The 20,985-nt window shown below is 37.1% G+C and overlaps 1 protein-coding gene across 1 annotated transcript in view; it reads right to left on the minus strand.

Annotated features, from left to right (window-relative positions):
• IFT80 (intraflagellar transport 80) overlaps positions 1–20,985 on the minus strand; it is a 140,483-nt gene that overhangs the window by 119,281 nt on the left and 217 nt on the right. Inside the window, exons 2-3 of the mRNA XM_030328653.1 lie at positions 5,679–5,761; positions 2,741–2,962 (exon numbers count right to left, since the gene is read on the minus strand). Of these exons, the coding sequence (XP_030184513.1) occupies positions 2,741–2,962; positions 5,679–5,715 (259 nt within the window). The 5' untranslated portion in view covers positions 5,716–5,761. The remainder of the gene's footprint in view (positions 1–2,740; positions 2,963–5,678; positions 5,762–20,985) is intronic.

The following is a 20,985-nucleotide window of genomic DNA, read 5'->3' on the forward strand; positions in this document are numbered from 1 at the left end:
TCAGTGAGGGGAAAGGAGCAGAGGGAAGGAGGGAGGGAGGGAGGGAGAGAGAGAGAGAGAGAGAGAGAGAGAGAGAATGTTAAGTAGGCTCCATGCTCAGTGTGGAACCCTAGGCAGGGCTCAATACCACAACCCTGAGAAACCTGAGCTGGGAACCCTAGGAAACCTGAGCTGAAGCAAGAGTCAGACACTCAACTGATTGAGCCACCCAGGCATCCCAGATATGTACATTTTTAAATATACATTTATATTCCTATTTCTTAGCTCTCTGAGAGGCCCTTGAAGCAAACACACCCCATTGAAATATTTGCTAGCACTCTCACCTTGGTTTTTAAATACCAATAAGCACCAAGAAAAGAACAGGCGTCCTTGGAGAAAAGGACAGTTTGGGGACTGGGATTGAGAAAGTACAAGATGAGCCCGAAACATTTTGTACCAGCAAAGAAGTGCTCAAAAAATAATGAGGAAACATTACCACACCCCCCCCAAAATTCATTGGAGCTGGCCTGATGGGTCTCCACTGGCCAAATCTGGGACAATTTTCACATTAAAATTTAAAAAATGATAGCAACAGGAGACTCAAGAAATAAATAAGATTATGAGTCTAATCTGACATAAGTAAACAAACACGGGTGAGAGAGGGGAGGCTCTTCTCGCAACAGAATACCAACTAATCAATATGGAAGGAATTATGAAGTTTTAAAAGAATCACCATTTGGCAACCATCTTAGTAATAAATGATTCAGCCAAATATCATCAATAGATGCTTAAATAGTGGGAGGAAGTTTAAGGAGGAAGAGAACACTTTTATGCAGTCTGAAAGTATCCTCTTGCAAGTGATTTATTAAAACAGAAAAACGGTAACTTTACAGTGGCTTGATTTAGTGAATACAACCTTTCAAAGTAATCAAAGTTAACATCACCAATAATAATGCTGGGTCAAACCAGCATCACAAATCTCTCACTCTGATACCCTAATTATTGGTGCTAAAAAATATGTAAACTGAATCTAATTATGAGGAAATATCAGACAAACATAAACTGAGGGACACTCTGTAAAAATAACAAGCCTGTATTCTTCAAAACTGTCAAGATCATAAAAAAAGACTGAGGAGGCTCTAGATTAAAGGAGGTTCGAGAAATATGACAAAAGCAATGTGTTACTCTGTACCAGAAAAGAAAACAAATTTCTATAAAAGATATTATTAGGACAATTATTAAAATTTGAATATGAACTATATATTCAATTTAACATCGATGTTAAATTTCCTGATATTGATCACTGTATTGTGGTTATATAACAGGAAATCCTCATTCTTGGGAAATGCACTGAAGTATTTATGGTTAAAAGGGCATGTCTATAAAATAACCTTAAATACTTAGGAAAAAGACATGTGTGTGTTTGTTTGTGTGTAGTGTCATAGGGGGTGGGGGAGAAGAGAGGGAGAGAGCCAATGATAAAGTATATGGGACAAAATGTTAACAATAAATGAATTTGGATAAAGATATGCAGGAGTTATGTGTATAATTCTTACAACCTTTCTGTAAATGTGAAATTGTATCAAAATTAAAAGTTTTTTTTAAAAAAGTCAACCCTTCATTTTATCATCTGAGGTAAGCCAAATTCTAGCTGTGGTTCAGAATTAATCTTCTAAGTGCCAATTACTTTCATACAATATCTCATTTAATCAACATTCAGAAAAAATAAGGTTAAAAAAAACTATCATAAGTTGTGTCTGTAAAAGAAGTGGAATCTGATGTGATCGTTTGTCATTACATGCCTTCCTGTCCTCGTTACAAAAGCCCTCTTCTCTTTCTCTTTCCCTTTCCATGGTGGCCTGGGGCCTGTTGTATTCAGTCAACCAGTATCCCATTCCCTTGACTAAAGTGATTCTTTCATGGGCACATGACCCAAGTTTGCACTTGCCTGCAAGAGATAATGAGGAAGCAGCACCCTCTCTGCTGACATTTCTTTTCTAGGATGAGCCTTGGGCTGCTGGCTGCCATCATGCTCACCTTGTGGGGAGAGCCCATCCAAGAGATGGTAAGAACAGGGGCCTAATGCAGCTGTGCTTGAGGATCTACCCCTGGAGTTAGATGAACCAAAAAACTCTATCTGTGCATAAGTTAGCCACATAAGTTTCCATTACTTTTGATGAATGTATTTTTAATTGACATAGTAGGTAAAGTGTAATACAGACAAAAACAGTTCAAGTTGTTTCTATGAAAATAAAAACATTCCCTCAAAAAGTAGAAAAGTCATGCTTTTTACTCACCAGTAATAAAGCTACAGTCAAATTAAATAAATCTCCAACTCTGTTAAGTAGAAATTAACATGTACTAGAAAATAAAGACAATATTTAATAGCTTACTAAATGTTGCATTGTGCCCATGTTTTTTTAGTGTGGTTATGTTATAAAGTTAAACTTGAAGAAATTAGGAACCAAAACTTATAATAGTTTAACAATTATTTTCTGTGAGATCACAGAAAAAGTGAAAGCAAAAGAAAGCTCAGATCAAATCCCAGGATATGCCAGTTTAATTCACTTCCTTTCATGACAATAGTTTTATAGCCTATACACAAACCAAATGACTTCACAGAATATGGATTAAATGTGTAAATGAAGGTATGCAGATCTACAAATATCAGCTTTGTAAAACAACTAAAAGCATAAGTCATACTAAGATATTATGTCTTTTAAATACAAAGATGAGCATATAACATTTATCAAAAACTTACCATCAGAACTTGTAAGGACAAAGCTTTCTGCTTGAGTTTGCTTCTTTATGCCTAAACTTTTTGGAAACCAGTGAAGATCTATTGGGTAAATATCATCAGGAAGCTTTACTATCTGACTTGTTTCACTTGTTAACAAGTTCCACTTCACTATCTGGTGGTCATCACTACATGAATACAGTTCTTCAGCAGTAGTCCAGCCCACACAGCTGACTAATTCTTGATGTGTCAACGTGTTAAGGAGACATAAAACACACAAAAGCCTTAAATCTTAATAAAATAATTCACAGATGCAGAGTATAAGAAAAAATAAGGTCAAATGTTTCAAGGTTCTATATATATTTTCATTTCATGACTTTCATATTTTCTCCATAAAAAGGAAAATAAGTATCTACCACAACAGTTGTTAAGAAGAATGGAAAGCAAGAAATCCGCATGCCAAAAGAGGAAAAAAAGAAAGATCTGGTGACATGAAAAATTTTAAATTGTGGTATGAAATATTCCATAAATAAAGCCAAATGATACACAAAGACATCTAGCAGATCAAAAGGTATGAAAGGATATACACTAAACAGTTGGGGGATAGGTGAGAAGAAAAGGGAACTATAATTTTTTTTTTTTTTTTTTTTTTTTTTTAATTTTTTTTTTTTTCAACGTTTATTTATTTTTGGGACAGAGAGAGACAGAGCATGAACGGGGGAGGGGCAGAGAGAGAGGGAGACACAGAATTGGAAACAGGCTCCAGGCCCCGAGCCATCAGCCCAGAGCCTGACGCGGGGCTCGAACTCACGGACCGCGAGATCGTGACCTGGCTGAAGTCGGACGCTTAACCGACTGCGCCACCCAGGCGCCCCGGGAACTATAATTTTTAAATTTACATATATCTGTATCATTTATTAGAATAAACATGTATTATTTTGATAAGTTTTAAAAAATCAAGGGTTGAAGACTGAAACCTAACAGTAAAATACCTGCTTAACTTACACATTATAATAACAATTTACCTAGGAAAAAACCTACAGCCTAACTGCCAAAACTAAAATCTTACCAAATTTTTTTACATTAAATTCAGGAAACAATTCAATTATAATTTACTGCACCTACATGGTGCATAGCACTAGATAGATATGAACCCTAAAATTCCCACCTTATTTAACCCATTTGTTCAGTCTCTGATTTATCACAAGGATTTCTACAAATTGAGGTGTTCAAGTTTAGCCCTCTCTTCCTCCATCAGAACAAGCTGCTTACCCTGGCAGAACTGTGTATCTAGGGAAGGCATTTCAGCTCATCATTTACGAGGGACCTTTCTCTTCCTTATATCTAGGTTTCTGCATTACCAGATCATTCCTAGTTGGGTTGTTTTTTCTCTTGTTATTGTATAATCCTTTTACTTCCATCGCTTCTCACTACTGGTTTTTATTGGCTTATCTGAACAATCAATAAACTCCAATGGAAAAAAAAAGACAATGTGCTATAATTATTCTGGAATATTCTAAGATTTTTTAATACTTCAAAATGATAGATTAAGAAAATAACCAAAAAGGTAAAAGAGAAATTATACGAAGAGTTTAACAGTTTGTACAAATAGGTAATAATGTGGCATTGTAATATTCAGAACTCAAAATATAATCTAAATAAAAGGACCTGAATATCACTAGATCATTACTGAAAAAAGTGTTCCAATACAACTGCTATAGCCTAAACAATGTCAGGTAAAACCAAGAAAGGAAGAAAATACACATATGTGTGTGTGTGTGTGTGAGCACATACACACACACACACACACACACACACACACACAACACACCCATTCCAAAACAAAAAAACATTAAGTTTACCCTTATATAAAGTGATGTGAGTACATGTCAGACATGTGTGATGTATCTTCAAGAGTATGGGAGAAATGAGGGGACTAACAGATTCAGAAAGTTTAGAAACTCATCATTCTTCAACTTGAAAAGGTAAAAGCAAACAATGGACACAGTCAAAAATCTGTAAAATTGTATAAAGCATAAACTCCTGAAGGCACATTTTGAAAAGACAGTAAACATGATTTAAGGAAAAACAAAGGGAATTATATCTTCACTCTAAAGGTAAAATAAGATAATATAAATTTTTAAAGTTTGATCAAATGTCCAAATAGTCCTTTGCTATCTCTGATGAAGGACCACATTTTTCTCTATTTCAAATATATTGTAAAACATTTTGTAAGATAAAACATAAATGAATTATTAGAAAAATGATCTTATATTTGGGTGTTGTGACAATGTCAAATTGCTACAAAAATTTCTTACCTCTTACTTTCTAATTTCTGTACGTGTCCCTTCACAGACCTGCAATAAAGTCTACAGATGATTCTTATAGAAGCACTGATATAAATAACTAAGAATGAAGGTAGAGAGGCCTGTCATATTTTCTTGACACATTTTTAGGTATTCTTACTAACAAAATATAGGGTCATGCATTTGAGAAAATATTTATAATTGCTACCTTCCCACATGAAATAATAAAGGTCTGACTGCTCAGATTTCCCCAGCTTATCCTCCACTTTATCATGAGTATGAAGAAACAGAGCAGAGCTCAATGAAAACATACGAGATCACACTAGCAAAGAAATTATTTGGTTTTAAAAAAAGCTGCTCTTCAAGATCCTACTAGACTAAACAAAAACTGTGTTTTATGTACTTAAGCTTAGTACTTAAGTAGGGTAAGAAAAATGTCAATAAGAATTTGAAAGTAAGATTTAGAGCAAATAGTTTGCTTTGGAAAATTACCTGCAAAACACGATCTCAAATATTTCAAAAACAATGTAGCTAAATTGCCATTAAAAAGAATTTTTAAAAATCCACTCTTTAGAATATAAAATAGAAAAAAAAAAACTTTTAACAATACTCTAGTAAGATGATCACAATAAGGTTTGTAAGTATCAAAAGGATATGTTTTGGTTCTTTTAAAAGAGATATCTTCAGTCTCATGTCTCCACTTTCAGCAGAATTTTAAAATGCCACTTGATTGCATTCACTGTAAAAATAAAAGTTGAAGGGAAAATATAAAATCTGCATTAAAAACGAACACATGTACACAAAAAAATAAAAGCAAACAAAACATCTTAGCACTCTAAGGACACTGAAACACCTTTAATACCGTTGGCATCAAATACACGGAAAGAGGAAGAAACTAATCAGTGTGCTAATCCTGCCAAGGAGTGACTGGAAGCCTTGGGTTGGACTCCAGAGGTCCTCTACAACCTGCCTGAACATACTAAATCTGACCAGGTAAATAATTTCCAAATGCTGTCCTGGGGCCAAATCAAAGGACTCTGTAAACTGGAAACCCCTTAATGGCAGATCAATATTGGTCCTATTGAATGATTTATACATTAGAATAAATTTCCAAGGTCAGATCAAGGGATCAAGGCCTTAATTTTAATGGCCTTAATTCTGGACCCCACATGGAAGTATTATGACATCAACAACCTAGTGGTCTAATCTGAGTGTACATTCTTTTTTTTTTTTTTTTTTTAGTTTATTTACTTATTTTGAGAGAGAGAGAGAGAGAGCGCACACGCACGCCTGCATGCATGAGCACGAGTAGGGGAGGGGCAGAGAGAGAGGGAGAGACAGAATCCCAGGCAGGCTTCTCACTGGCAGTGCAGAGCCCAACATGGGGCTCGAATTCACAAACCATGAGATCATGACCTGAGCTGAAATCAAGAGTCAGAAGCTTAACCAACTTAGCCACCCAGGCACCGCAATCTGAGGTGTACATTCTACTGGAGGTAGATACGCTGCCCAATAGTTATGGTTGCCATGGTGGCAATGTGAAAAATAAGTGAGTTATTTAAGGAAGAGGTAATAAATCTCTTATAAAAGTTACATAAAAAGCACAATATAATTGCCAAATAAAAATATGGAAAAAGAAGAGTAATATTCCCCCAAATAACCATGTCATCAAACAATATAAATCAAATGGAGCTTCCTCAAAAAATTAAAAAAAGAATTACCCTATAATCCAGTAATCGCACTACTGGGTATTTACCCAAAAAACACAAAAACACTAATTTGAAAGGATATATGTACTCCTATGCTTATTGCACCATTATTTATAATAGCTAAATTATGTTAGGAGCCCAAGTGTCCATTGATAGATGAAAGGATAAAAAAGAAGTGAGACATATATGTATATATAATGGAACACTATTCAGTCATAAAAGAATGAAATCTTGCTATTTGCAGCAACATGGATGGGTCTTGAAAGTATATGGGGCGCCTGGGTGGCGCAGTCGGTTAAGCGTCCGACTTCAGCCAGGTCACGATCTCGCGGTCCGTGAGTTCGAGCCCCGCGTCGGGCTCTGGGCTGATGGCTCAGAGCCTGGAGCCTGTTTCCGATTCTGTGTCTCCCTCTCTCTCTGCCCCTCCCCCGTTCATGCTCTGTCTCTCTCTGTCCCAAAAATAAATAAACGTTGAAAAAAAAAATTTAAAGAAAGTATAATGCTAAGCAAAACAAGTTGGTCAGAGGAAGACAAATACCATATGATCTTACTCATATGTGGAACATGGGAAATAAAACAAAGGGGAAAAAATAAGAGAGAGAGGGAGAGAAACCAAGAAACAGACTCTTAACTATAAAGAACAAACTGATGATTATGAGAGAGGAGGTGGGAGGGGTGATGGGTAAAAAAGGTGATGGGGATTAAAGAGTGCACTTACCATGAAGAGCACTGAGTAATGTATAGAATTGTTGAATCACTATACTGTACACCTGAAACTAATATAACACTGTAGGTTAACTATACTGGAATAATAAAAAAAAACTAAACTAAAGGTATAAACTAAGAAAATGCTAAATTGTCTGAGTCTAATTTATAGTGACAGAATTCTGAGTAATATCACTAACCTAAAAAGAAAAAAAATGAAAGTGTATTTAAAAGAAAAAAAAAAAACACCCTTCACCAAGTAGAAAATTACTGCTAAGTACATTAAAGGAGGTGCTGAGTATAGATTAAGTATTCAGTAGGCCTCCCTTAGATAATTTCTCATTCTCCCAAATCCAAGAAGACTTTTAGATCAGCAAGGTAGTAAATACAGCTGTATTTCAGAGCACCTTTTTCACTTACTCTGCTCATAAATTTGTTAGACTAGGTCGGGGTGAGAGTAGCAATAGGGACTGTTAAAAAAAAAAAAACCACAGAAAAAAATCTGAAGTTTTATGGTCAACCAATATGCTATTGGGGTCAGAAACCTTTCTCCTCCTGCTAGTTCACCTAGGGAGATTTCTGTTCTTCAGAAGTATGCATCTTGTGTATAGTAGCCAGAGCAAGAACACACTTTCTCCTAGGCATTCTTTCCAAGCTTACTTTTTGGTCCTTAGGAGCACCTTTTGTACTTTTCTCAAAACTCCTTCCTCCCTTTCATCAGAACTTCTCTAATTACAGGGGAAACGAGCAAAAACATTTACAAAATGTTGCCTTTTCACAATAATTCAAATTCGCCAAGCTTATAAGGATTTTAAAAGAATAAAGGCAGAGAAATAGTTGCTTCTGGAAATGACAACGCAATAGATAAGAAAATATATATACAATCTGAATATATAATTACACTCAGACACTTACAAGATCTTTAACAAAGACATGATGTATCCTACATCAAAATACCTCAAATTGCTGAAATTCATAACAATTAAGAATAATTCCTTACCAAAGATATTATAATCCCATATAAATAGTAAAGGCAGTCTGGTGTTTACAAGAAAGGTATCTGCAACCATTCAGAAACGTGGTGCCAAGGAATCAGAGGGTGGCATTCTAACACTGGGAAGATTCTCCCTTGCTCAGACAGATTTTCCCCATACATCCTATTTAGCTGAGATCATCTGCTGAGATCATCTGCATGATATGTGCATTGTGATGTGAGACTGGAGAGAGGAATAATGGAAAAGTAGTATTCGAGCATAGCCAATTTGGGGAAGTGCAAAGCTGTCTGAGGACTGCACTGAGGCTTTTTTTTCTGGTCACCAAGGATCTGACCAGTCAATAGTATTTGGGGAGAGGGAGTGGCTGGGGTAGGGGAGATAATTGTAAGAAAATCTCTAGAGGATAGCTAACTTGATTTATTTTGCAACTTTATATGGGAAGCAGATGGGAACAACTATGCCTTTGCTACTAAAAATCATTGATCATTGATAAATTGCTTTTGTTCCAGTATGGGTCAACATTCATGGGGTTTAAGAGGAAAAAATATGCCCAGCAAACCCTGATAGTCCAGCTACCAAAATATACTCCAAATCTGGTCACTTCTCTGTGCCTCCATCATAGTCCAAAGCCATCATCATCTTCTACATCCATTACTGCAGTAAACCCAGAACTAATCTTCCTGCTCCTACACTTACCACTTCAAATTCTTCTAAGTACAGCAGCCATAATGCTTTTAAGGTTAAGTCAGATCACAACAGCCAGTATTAGTCAGTATGGTTAAGACACAAGTGAGTGAAGGGAGTGGCAGGAAATTGGGAACGAAGAGGAGGGACACACAGATCATGAAAGGGCTTGGAAAACCACGATAAAAGCTTTGGTTTTTCTTCTGAATGAATGGAGAAGCCAGTAGAGGGTTATGAGCAAAGAAGTGATATGATCTGACTTACATTGTTAAAGTGGCAATATGGATGGTATGAAAAAAAAAAAAGATCAAGGATGAGCAAGACTGAAAGCAGAGAGGCCAGTTAAGATTTCACTAATCCACAAGAGAAATCAAAGTGGCTTGAATGAGGAGGGAGGGTAGTAATGGCACAAATGGTATGAAGTGGGCACATTCTGAAAATATTTTGAAAGACGATTCCACAGGATTTGTTGATGTATTGGGTTTAAGAGAAAGAAGAGCCAAATAATGACTCTAAGGTTTCAACAGGTAGAATGCAGTTGCCATTTACTGAGATGAGGAAGATGGAGTGAGAAACAGGTTGGAAGGAGGATATCAAAAATTCTGTCTTGAATTTGTTAAGTTCATTATACATCCAAATGGAGAATTCAAGGAGAAAATGGATATCCAAGTTTGGAGTCAAGGGAGAGGTCAGAGCTAGAGATCTCAATGAGATATTAGTTTGTGGGTTATCAGCACAAAGATCATATTCAAAACCACGGTGTAAGATAAGACTTAGAACATAAAAATGTGGTAGCTTCAATGGTCTAGAAGTCCTACGAAAGTCTGAAGAATTGTCAACATTAAGATTCAAGAGGAAGTGGGGCACCTGGGTGGCTCAGTCAGTTAAGTGCCAGAATCTTGACTTCAGCTCAGGCCATGACCTCATGGTTCATGAGATAGAGCCCCACATCAGGCTCTACGCTGAGAGCACACAGCCTGCTTGGGATTCTCTCTCTCCCCTTTCTCTCAGCCCCTTCCCCGCTCAAGATAAATAAACATTTAAAAAAAAGATTCTAGAGGAAGTAAAACAGAGAAAAATAAGTGGAGATACATAGACAATGGGATGCTTAAAACAGATTTGGGGAGAGAATGTAGATATTGGTAATGATAAGGTAGGTTAAGACTGTCAAAGTGGGTGTATGAGATCAAGGAACCAAGAGGCCAGGGAAAGGAATGGATTTATTTGTGGATGTTAAATCACTGAGAATAATGATAATAATAGTGGTGGGGGATAAAGACAGCTAGCCAGGTGCTAAAATATTCATTGAATGAGGAAAAATAGAAAAGAGACCTACAGCTGACTACAAAAAGACAGGATAAAGAATGGTTTAATCTGGTAGGACTTCTTTTAAAGGGACTAGGGAATTTTAAAGAGGAAGAGAAAGAGACTCAATTGTCCGGATACATCAGTGAAGAACAAGGCCCTTTGACATATAGGATTCTGGGAGGCAAAACAGCCTCCACTTGATGAGGCCAGGGGGAAAGCAGTTTCCTTAGATTTAAGGAGATTTCCTTAGATTTAACCAGATTTAGGTTAGACTAACAAGGTAAAGCAATCATTCAGAGTAAAAGTTGAGGGTAAAAGTTGAGAGTAAAAGCAGATTTGGCCAATGACACACCATGAGTTCAAAAAGGTCGAGTTTTAGATGGGGAGGAACTAAGAGTTTGGGACAGATGGTGGGAAATGGTAGAAATGGCCAGCTGCCCCTCCAATATTCAGTCATCCCTGCTTCTGTGGTAGTAGAATCTGAATTTTTGCTGTACACCTTGCTACCTAGAGTAAAACTATGTTTCCTAAGTGCCCTCAAAACTAGTGTGGCCACATAGGGCATTAACAATTCTGAAACCCACATGGAGATACTACAGCATCATCAACTTAGTGTCCCAATCTGGGATTTACACTCTGGGGGGTTAGATAACAATGCCCAACAGTTGTGGTTAGCCACAGCAGCAATATGAAAAGTAAATGAGTTACTTAAGGAAGCCATTTTATTAACTCTTATAAAAGTTTTATAAATCACAATATAACTGACAAATAAAAACTTGGAAAATAAGGGGTGCATGGGTGGCTCAGTTGGTTAAGTGTCCGACTTCAGCTCAGGTTGTGATCTTGCAGCTCGTGAGTTCAAGCCCCGCGTCTGACTCTGGGCTGACAGCTCAGAGCCTGGAGCCTGCTTGGGATTCTGTATCTTCATCTCTCTCTGCCCCTCCCCTACTCTCTCTATCTCTCTTTCTCTCTCTCTCAAAAATAAATACATGTTAAAAAAAATTTTTTTTTTAAAAAATTGGAAAATAAAAGTAATACTCCTGGGGCGCCTGGGTGGCTCAGTTAGTTGAGCGTCTGACTTCACCTCAGGTCATGATCTCACGGTTTGTGGGTTTGAGCCCTGCATCAGGCTCTCTGCTGTCAGCGCAGAGCCTGCTTTGAACCTTCTGTCTCCCTCTCTTTCTGCCCCTACCCTGTCCTCACGTGTGCTCTCTCTCTCTCTCAAAATAAATAAGTAAACAATAGTTTATTTTGAGAGAGAGAGCGAGAAGAGGGGAGGAGCAGAGAGAGAGGGAGAGAGAATCCCAAGCAGGCTCCACACTGTCAGCATGGAGCCCCACACATGGCTCATCTCATGAGCCACGAGATCACAACCTGAGCCGAAACCAAGAGCCCAATGCTTAACCAACTGAGCCACCCAGGCACCCATCAAAAATAAAGACATTAAAAAAATAAAAAGAGTAATACTCTCAAGCCATGTTATCAAGGCCATGTATCACAAAGCAGCAACAAGATAGAAGGAACCAAGATTCTTGACCTTGTGGAGAGTCATATCAGCCTTGTATCACCTATTCACAGATAGAGAATAAAGTTTTATCACGTGTAAGTTACCATCATCAATGGCTAAACCTAATAATGAACTAACACAGGGAATTAAGAATCATAAATGTGGAGACTGACGTATACACGGATGTAAGGTATGCTGGAATAGTTCCAATGGTCTTTCAAGGGAAGGTGGATAGGCAATTTAAATGGTTGCCTTCTTTCTGGAACTGGCCTCTTAGGTAGTTTGTAGTTTAATGCAGCATTTTGTAAGGGAGGAAGAAGCAACCTTCCTAAGAGCACATGGAACTCTGTGGGATTCCTTTTCAATCTGTTAGGATCAACTTCCATGGGCAGTTTAGGGAAGGAAAGGAATTGCAGAATTATAGAATAAATAAATTTCACCAGCCTTTTCTCCTAATTTTCCCAACCTTAAACTGTGGGCTCAGTCTCTGTACCTCCTCTATAACTACACTCATCACTATGGTGATATCACCTAGTTTCATGGCTTACTATAAAGTCAAATATATTGACTACATAGTGACAACTTACAATTTCTTATCTCCAGTTCAGACCTCTCCACTGAACCTGACTTTTATATCTAACTGATTATTTGACAACTTATCTGAATGTCTAACAGACATCTCAAACTCGAGATCCAAATAAAACTCCTGATCTTTCCTCCAACTTCAGTCCTTCGACAGCCTTACCCATCTCAGTAAATGGTAATTCCTTTCTTCCACTTGCACAGGCCAAAAACTTTAGAATTACCACTGACTCTTACATCCAAATCCAATTTTTAAAAATGAAAGCTTTTACACTTTGTCTTCAGAATATCTGATTTTCACCACTCCCAATGCTATGACTCCAGTTCAAGGTGCTACCATTTGTTAACCTAAATTATAATAACCTCCTAGTTGGCCTCTAACCCCTCATGATCTGTACTCACCATGGCAGCCAAAGTGACTGCTTTAAAATAGATCACAGCATTTCTCTGCTGAAAATACTCTAATGGCTTCCTATCTTACTCAGAGTTAAAACAAAATTCTTACAATGGTGTTCAATGCTTTTATTAATCTAATTCCTCTAATGGTTAATTTTATGTGTCAACCTGGCTACACAATGGTGCCCAGCTATTTGGGCAAATGCTAGTCTAAATGTTGCTGTAAATGTATTTTTTAGAAGTGGTTAACAGTTACATCAGTCAACTTACAGTAAAGCAGATTACCCTGCATACTGTGAGTGGGCTCCATCTAATCAGTTGAAGGCCTTATGAGCAAAGACCATAGTTTGCTGAAGAAGGAATTCTGCCTCCAGACTGCAACACAGAACGTTTGTCTGAGTTTCCAGCCTTTGGACTCAAGACTACAACGTCAACTCTTCTTTCTCTGGAGAGCCCTAATATACCCATTATTTCTTTGACCTCACCTGTTTCCTCACTCTTTTCACTCAAATTGCTCCAACCACATGAACCTCTGTTTTTCTTCTAACATACTAAGCATGCTCCTGCCTTGGGACCTTTGTACTTGTATTCTTTGTCTGAAATCCCTGCCCCTCCCCCATAGCTGCGTGGTTTACTCCTCTACCCTCATTTACATCTTTCCCCCAAAGTCACCTCAGTAAAGCCTTCTCTGTATACCCTATTTAAGGCCATTTGCCATATTATGCATTTTACTTACCGTTTCCCCTTCTAAAATGTAAGCTCCTTAAGTGTAAGAATTTTTGTATTTAGTTCATTCCTATATCCTCTGCAACTAAAACCATCCTTGCATACAATAAAATGGAATCAGCAGGCATAGCTCATAAGTGTAGAAGTTAAAGGTATATGAGTGTACATATAATGATATTTAAGTGTAGAGGCTAAAGGAAGAAACAGAATAGTAGCTATAAAGGCCTTTTAAACTAGGATAGACCTCAGTATGTTTGGGAGCAAAGGAGGAAGTACCAGTGGAGAGAGAAAGATTGGCAATACAACAGAAGTAGAGGATAACTAAGACAGCATGGTCCCCCATGAAGTCATTTGATCATGGACACTGATAAACACATAAATGAACAGTTCACAGAAATATATATACAGACCATCAGAAGGCAATCAAAAACATGAAACAAGCCTCAGTTATAATTAAAGAAATGAAAACTAAAACAACTAGATACCATATTTCTGTTATCAAAGTGGTCAAGTGCAAAATACCCAGAATCCAGGGCTGGTGTATGGAGAAACAAAATACTCCCATACATTACTGAAGGGCAGGTAAATTAGTGCTAATTGTCATTCATTCTTTTGCTCTCCACTCCAAAACCTTTGACTGCTATGAGTTTTTTCCCCATTATAAAAAAAAAAAATTATTACCTCTCTAGCCTTCCTTACAGCTAGGACACAGGCAAGTAGCCCAGACTCCGCCAATCTGACACATCTGTGCTTTATTTTGGGTTAGAAGCTACTGATTCAATGGAAGTATCATATAAGGAATCTACCTCGGGAATAATTCCTAGTCACGGGAATTTATCATATACATACAAATGTACACCAAGATATCTATGCAACTACATAAGCCTGTTTATTACAGAACTCTGTATAGTTCTATCAAAAATGAAATTAAAATGTTTACGACAAATCACACACTCATGTTGTGGATATATGTACTTATAATGTGAAACAGGGTTAGAACCAAGAAACTAGAACTAAGAATTAATGTTAAGAATTAGACTTAACATTGTGCTAATTGAAATAATCCAGTCACAAAAGAACAGATAATATATGTTTCACTTACATGAAGTACCTAGAGTAGTCAAATTCATAGGGACAGAAAGTAGAGTGGTGGTTGCCAGGGGCTGGGAGCAGGGGAGAAGAAGAATGAGAAGTTATTATTTAATGGGTACAGAGTTTCAGTTCTGCAAGATGAGAAGAGTTCTGTGGATAGATGGAAGTGATAGTAGTATAATAATATAAATGTACTTAATGCCACTGAACTATACACTTAAAAATGGTTAAATGGTTTACAAAAAATGGAAAAAAAGAATTAGATTTAAGAATTAAAACTAAGAGGTAGAATCACTAACAAAATGAGAAAAATTTTAGGCAGGAAAGAAGGAAGGCATAATTTATCAACTTATAGATAAGAAATAGACAAGCCTCAGTAGTGAACAGGAATGTGAAGAATAGATAAAGCACAAGAGCTAGATCATACCAAGTTCTGTTTGGGTCATTTGCATACTGGCTAACCCTTGGGTATTGATATTAAAACTAATACCCAAGTCCCTATTTTTAAAAGCGCAATTTTTATGAACAGTTTTCTAAATTGATAGCTCTGATCAGACTCCTGTGACTCTTTCCCAGGAAAGCAAGGAGGGAGAGAGAGGCAGATCTTTTACTCAGGTTTGTCCCACCATAAAAATACTTGCAGACTTGGGGCGCCTGGGTGGCCAAGTCAGTGAAGCTTCCAACTCTTGATTTCGGCTCAGGTCATGATCTCACAGTTGGTGAGATCCAGTCTGGCATCCAGCTCTGCACTGACAGTGAGGAGCTTGCGGGATTCTCTCTCTCCTTCTCTCTCTGCCCCTCCCCTGCTTGCTCTCTCTCTCTCAAAATAAATACTTTAAAAAAAAAAAATCACTTGCAGACTAGAGCTAAGATTTCTTGCCTGGCAGGGAAGAGAGAAGCAGGCTCATCATTTCCAGGGACAGATTCAAAGTCATAACAAGCAAAGGAAGCAGGCTTGTGAAAGGCCATAGAGTTCAATTACTGAAGACCTCCAACCCCATCCCACTCCAATTCCTGTATGCATTTGCTAAAGTATATGTGTCTGCTGTGGTACTTACATTTCCCTGCAATTCTAGCTATGATTATACCTAGCTCTTGCCAACCAGACTTTTATTATTCTTGTTTGCTATATTTATAATCCTTTTGCAGGGTGACCTGATAAATTCTAGCCTATAAACCATGTGATTCTCAAATCTGGAATAAGTAGTCATCTTTCATTCATCCGTTTAATTCATCACCTAGCATAAAAGAACCGCAGTCATCAATATGCTAAAGTGCTGTGCAACTATTTAAAAAATGAAATGAATCTGTGTGTATTGAATCTGTATGTATTGATACAGAAAGATGTCTATAATGTTTAATGACAAAAGCAAAGTTAGCAGTATTATATAACACACACTTTTTTGTATAAATAAAAAGGGATGTATGTTTAAGCTCGTGTATTTTAAAACATTTTTCTAGGGGCGCCTGGGTGGCGCAGTCGGTTAAGCGTCCGACTTCAGCCAGGTCACGATCTCGCGGTCCGTGAGTTCGAGCCCCACGTCGGGCTCTGGGCTGATGGCTCAGAGCCTGGAGCCTGTTTCCGATTCTGTGTCTCCCTCTCTCTCTGCCCCTCCCCCGTTCATGCTCTGTCTCTCTCTGTCCCAAAAAATAAATAAACGTTGAAAAAAAAAAAAATTTAAAAAAAAACATTTTTCTAGGAAGAGGAGCAAGACAAAGGAGACCTCTGTGAGGGTAGTGACATTGGGATGAGAAGGGAGGCTTTTAATGATCATTTTATGTTTCCGTACTGTTTAAAGTTTTTACCATGTTCATAGTAGTTTATATGTCTATACACTTATATATTTGGCATAGGATTATCTGATTGGATGATGGCCCAGTTTTCTTTACGCATTTCTGCATTTGAAAAAAAAAAACTAATAATTTTTTTTCATAGGATCACCATTCTCATTCTTTTTAAAGTCTCTACTGTATTTGACCCTCTTATTGAAACTTTTACCTACTGATCTTCCAGATACTGTATTCTGTTTTCTTCCTTATATAAAATAGGGCTAACAATACCTACTTCACAGGTTGGTTATGATTAAATGTATATAAAATATCCAGTAAAGTGCCTGGAACATAGTAAGAACTAAATAATTATTAGCTATTCATAGTGAAAATTGGTTTTTGTCACTCTACATATATTCACTCTTTTCCTAGCTACAAAGAATTTTTCTCCACTACCCCACTTTTAGCCCATGTGGCTTCAGTGAAGCCAGCATGAGAGAGACTAAAGCCAATTAGAACATTCCATTCCCTTTGCACAGAGACTGTTTCACAGGTGGCCCAGGACTTTTATTCAAATAAATGATGGGGAAGAAAAACTCTCCTTACCCCTGGTCTTTAATTTTAGAAGATTTGAGGCTGGAGTTACCATAGCCATCTTACCACACCAAGGGAAGGGCCTGTAGGTGCCAGAGACCACTATATGAAAGTAATGCCAAGACAACGGAATGCAAAGCAGAGCAAAGAAATCCTGTGTCTTTATTTGAACACTAAATCCAGTGACACTCACCTGATTTTTCGATTATGGAAGCCAATTTATTTTTTCTCAAGACAATTTAGATTAGGTTTTCTTGTTACCTATAATCTAGAATCCTGAGACATTACCATAATCATTTCTTTCTAGGTTCTAAGAAGTGACAGTTTCTGGTGCTATTCTCTCTTTATTTACAACCTTAAAAACTAATCTATTTTTATGTTTCAACCATTCACATAGTACCATCTCATCCTATTTTCTTCCCTAACCTATATTCTCTTTCTCTGCTGCCCACTGGATATATCTTTCCTAATTCCAACCTACATGAATAAAAGCAAACTCATTTTTCAAAACAGTCTTTCCCCAGAAAACCATTCCACTTCCTCACTTCCCTTTTTTTGTGTTAAGATAGGTGAGAATTTCAATAACATTCATGTACTAATATACGAAGTGCATGTATATACATATATATATACACACACGTATTATACATATGCATATGTGTCATATATAGAATGTATAATATGTAAATGTATAACATTATATTATCAAGATGAATATACACCATTATCTATGCTGTTCTATAGTCAATTTATTAATCTTTCCTTTTTAAAGATTTTATTTTTAAGTAATCTCTACACCCAACTTGGGGCTGAACCTTGACCCTGAGGTCAAGAGTCACACGTTCCACTGACTGAGCTGGTCAGGCCCAATCAATTTATTAATCTTGAACAAATTCTCTAAGTATTTATTCATTACTTACATAAACCCATGTTTATTTATTCATTTTTATTTATTAATTAATATCTAATTAATCCAAATATTTATAATTAACTAAAACTTGATTAATATTTTTAAAGGTTTATCCACAAATCTAATATCAGACTTTATGAATGTTGAAACCACATTATAAGACAGACAAAAAACATTTTTCTTTTTTTTGGGAGTGAAAGAGAAAGAGGGAGAGGGAGAGTGTGCGTGAGGGAAGGGCACAAGGAGAGGGAGAGAGAGAATCTTAAGCAGGGCTCAATCCCCTGACCCTGGGATCATGACCTGAGCCAAAATCAAGAGGGGGCACCTAACCAACTGAGCCACCCAGGAACCCCAAAAAACATTATTATGATGACGACAAAACTTAACTGTGCACTTAAGGAATTGCAAATGTGGATTTGAATTCTAATTCCGATTGTTCTCTTTGAATTTATTCTTATTTCTTCCTCTGTGGTACAGTTTCACTTTTAAAATGTAAAAAGTGAGGGTTCTGTTCTCAGACTGCCTGAAATTACACATAATGGTTGTTAGTAGATGATTTTGGATCAGAAAGATGAGATTTGCTTTACTTTCCCAAATGACTGTAAATTAGTCATCCCAATCTGACCAGCTTCTTTTTATAATTAAACTGTTAATTTCATGAGAAGTATCCAAAGTATTGGAAGGGATCAATCAAGTCTTTTTTCTTGACTCTAATCTCTTCCCAAATCACTTCTTCACCTGTTCTAAGTGTCCTACTTTCACTTTAGATTTAAGTCTACTCTGTAGCTGTTTGCTATGTCTTTGCTACATCATACAATCTGGCTTAAACATGTTTTAAAAATACTTGTTCTGGGGCGCCTGGGTGGCTCAGTCAGTTAAGCATCCGACCCCGGCTCAGGTCATGATTTCACGGTTTGTGGGTTCAGGCCCTGCATTGGGCTCTGTGCTGACAGCTCAGAGTCTGGAGCCTGCTTCGGATTTTGTGTCTCCCTCTCTCTCTGCTCCTCCCCCACTCACACTCTGTCTCTCTCTCAAAAATAAATAAACATAAAAGAATTAAAAAAAAAAAAAAAAACTTGTTCTGAGCGGGCATGGTTAGGTTCGACTAAATCTAAAGCCATAGGTAACTTGATTTATTGAAATAACATTTCTTTCTCATCTGTCATTAAGACCTACTGTTATTTAGAGCAATCATCAAAGACAGTAAAACCAAGAACTATCTCTAACTTATTTTTCTTTCTATCCCCTCATCACTAATTCAGGAATTCACCAACAAAGAATAGTATCTGACTGACTTTAAGTGTTTAGACTCTTAACCATTAAAAACTAGAAAAGCTGTATATTTTTCCTCCTAAATGTGCCTGGATTTTTTCCATTCTACTCTGTAAGCACTTTTCACCTTCCACATAATAAAGCTATGCCTGATCTACATCTTTTTCCTGTCTTAACACATCCCATATAACTGCTGTTATTTTTTTTTCTTTTTTATCAAGTCATTCCTTCGCTCAAAATTTTTCTAATAGGTGTTTCCTCTATATCATATCTACCATCCAAAATCTGGCTGTCAAGACCCTTCATAAGCTGATCTTTTAACTTGACATCCCATTATTCATCCTTAGCACATGCCCTAATAAGGTCAGTGTTGTAAACACAGTAATATCAAATGCTTACAGCATATGTGTTAAAGAAAATTATAAATAGTCCTATGAGGTAGGCATTATATCCTGATTTCATGATAAATAGTCTCAGAAAAATTGATAAATTTTGTAAATTATCCAAGCATATGGTTAAAAAAAATGATGGGATTTGGGATTTTGTTATGTTACATCCTTCTACTACATTGTGATCTGTGACCCTTATACACCACTCAGTTTGGTCTAGTTTTTGCTTTTTTTTCATGGTTGATCTCTCCAACTCAGGTTTTGTAGTATTTTACAAACTTCAAAAATCCAAATGATTCCAGAAACTTTCAAAGAGAATCACTACATTTTCTTGATATAACCAACAGTCAAATTTTTTTTCATTGAGTTTTATTGTCCATACTTTGTCATATGAAAACAATAATTATTTTTTTCAATTTTAAAGGAATAGTATAGTATGGAGTCAATGCTCCTGCAAACCACACCAGTCTCTCTGAACCTCACCAAATTCTTACAGTTGGCAGGGAGTGTCCTCTACACCCCTCTTGAGAATCACTGAACCTGACATAATGCTCCTGGGGTCAGACTTAACAATACTTACTTAGAATGTTAATGCAAATTCATTCATAAAGCAGACTTATCAGTGATTCAGTATGTCAGCCCTAGATATGCAAAGGTTAAGGGGGGTAAAACGGCTCCCAGTTCTCAATGTCAACTACATAAGCGTCGCTGAATAAATACTTATAGGAGATAGTCAAATCAACCAGTGGTTAACATAACGGGGGATTAGGATTTGGGAATCTGATCAAAGTGCTGGGAAAACTAGCTCCCCAGAAAAATGCACAAACACACGGAATTCCGCATACAACTTAGCGGGGGACCGTGGGAGTGTCAGGAACTCCACTGAATCTCAACCACCTTACCACCAGGACTACAGACTCCAGGTTAAAAATTGACTAACAAAACTAAATTCTCTAGGAACAGGAATATTTGCTTAATAATCCTTATTATACCTTGTACAGTGTAACGCATTCAAGTTGCTTGAGAAATATTTGCCCACTGATAATTTTCTCATAAAGACAATCAGATGACACCGACAAATCATTTCTTCCATTACGAAATCTTTCAAATGATTTTGAAAGCCCGAAATCTCCTTTCACTAGTGACACTAATGACCTAACACCAATAAATTCGAAATTACTTTGCTATTCACATGTAGACTATACTATTATTCGCCAATCCAGGTTTTCTGTTCTTCTTGTCCCTCTACTCCCTCCAAACTCTGGGCTTCCTGCTTCGGATCCCAAAAGCTACGTCCAGAGCCCCACTGCTTCCAGGGAGACGG

Source organism: Lynx canadensis, chromosome C2 (assembly GCF_007474595.2).
Source record: "Lynx canadensis isolate LIC74 chromosome C2, mLynCan4.pri.v2, whole genome shotgun sequence".
Lineage (NCBI taxonomy): Eukaryota > Metazoa > Chordata > Mammalia > Carnivora > Felidae > Lynx > Lynx canadensis.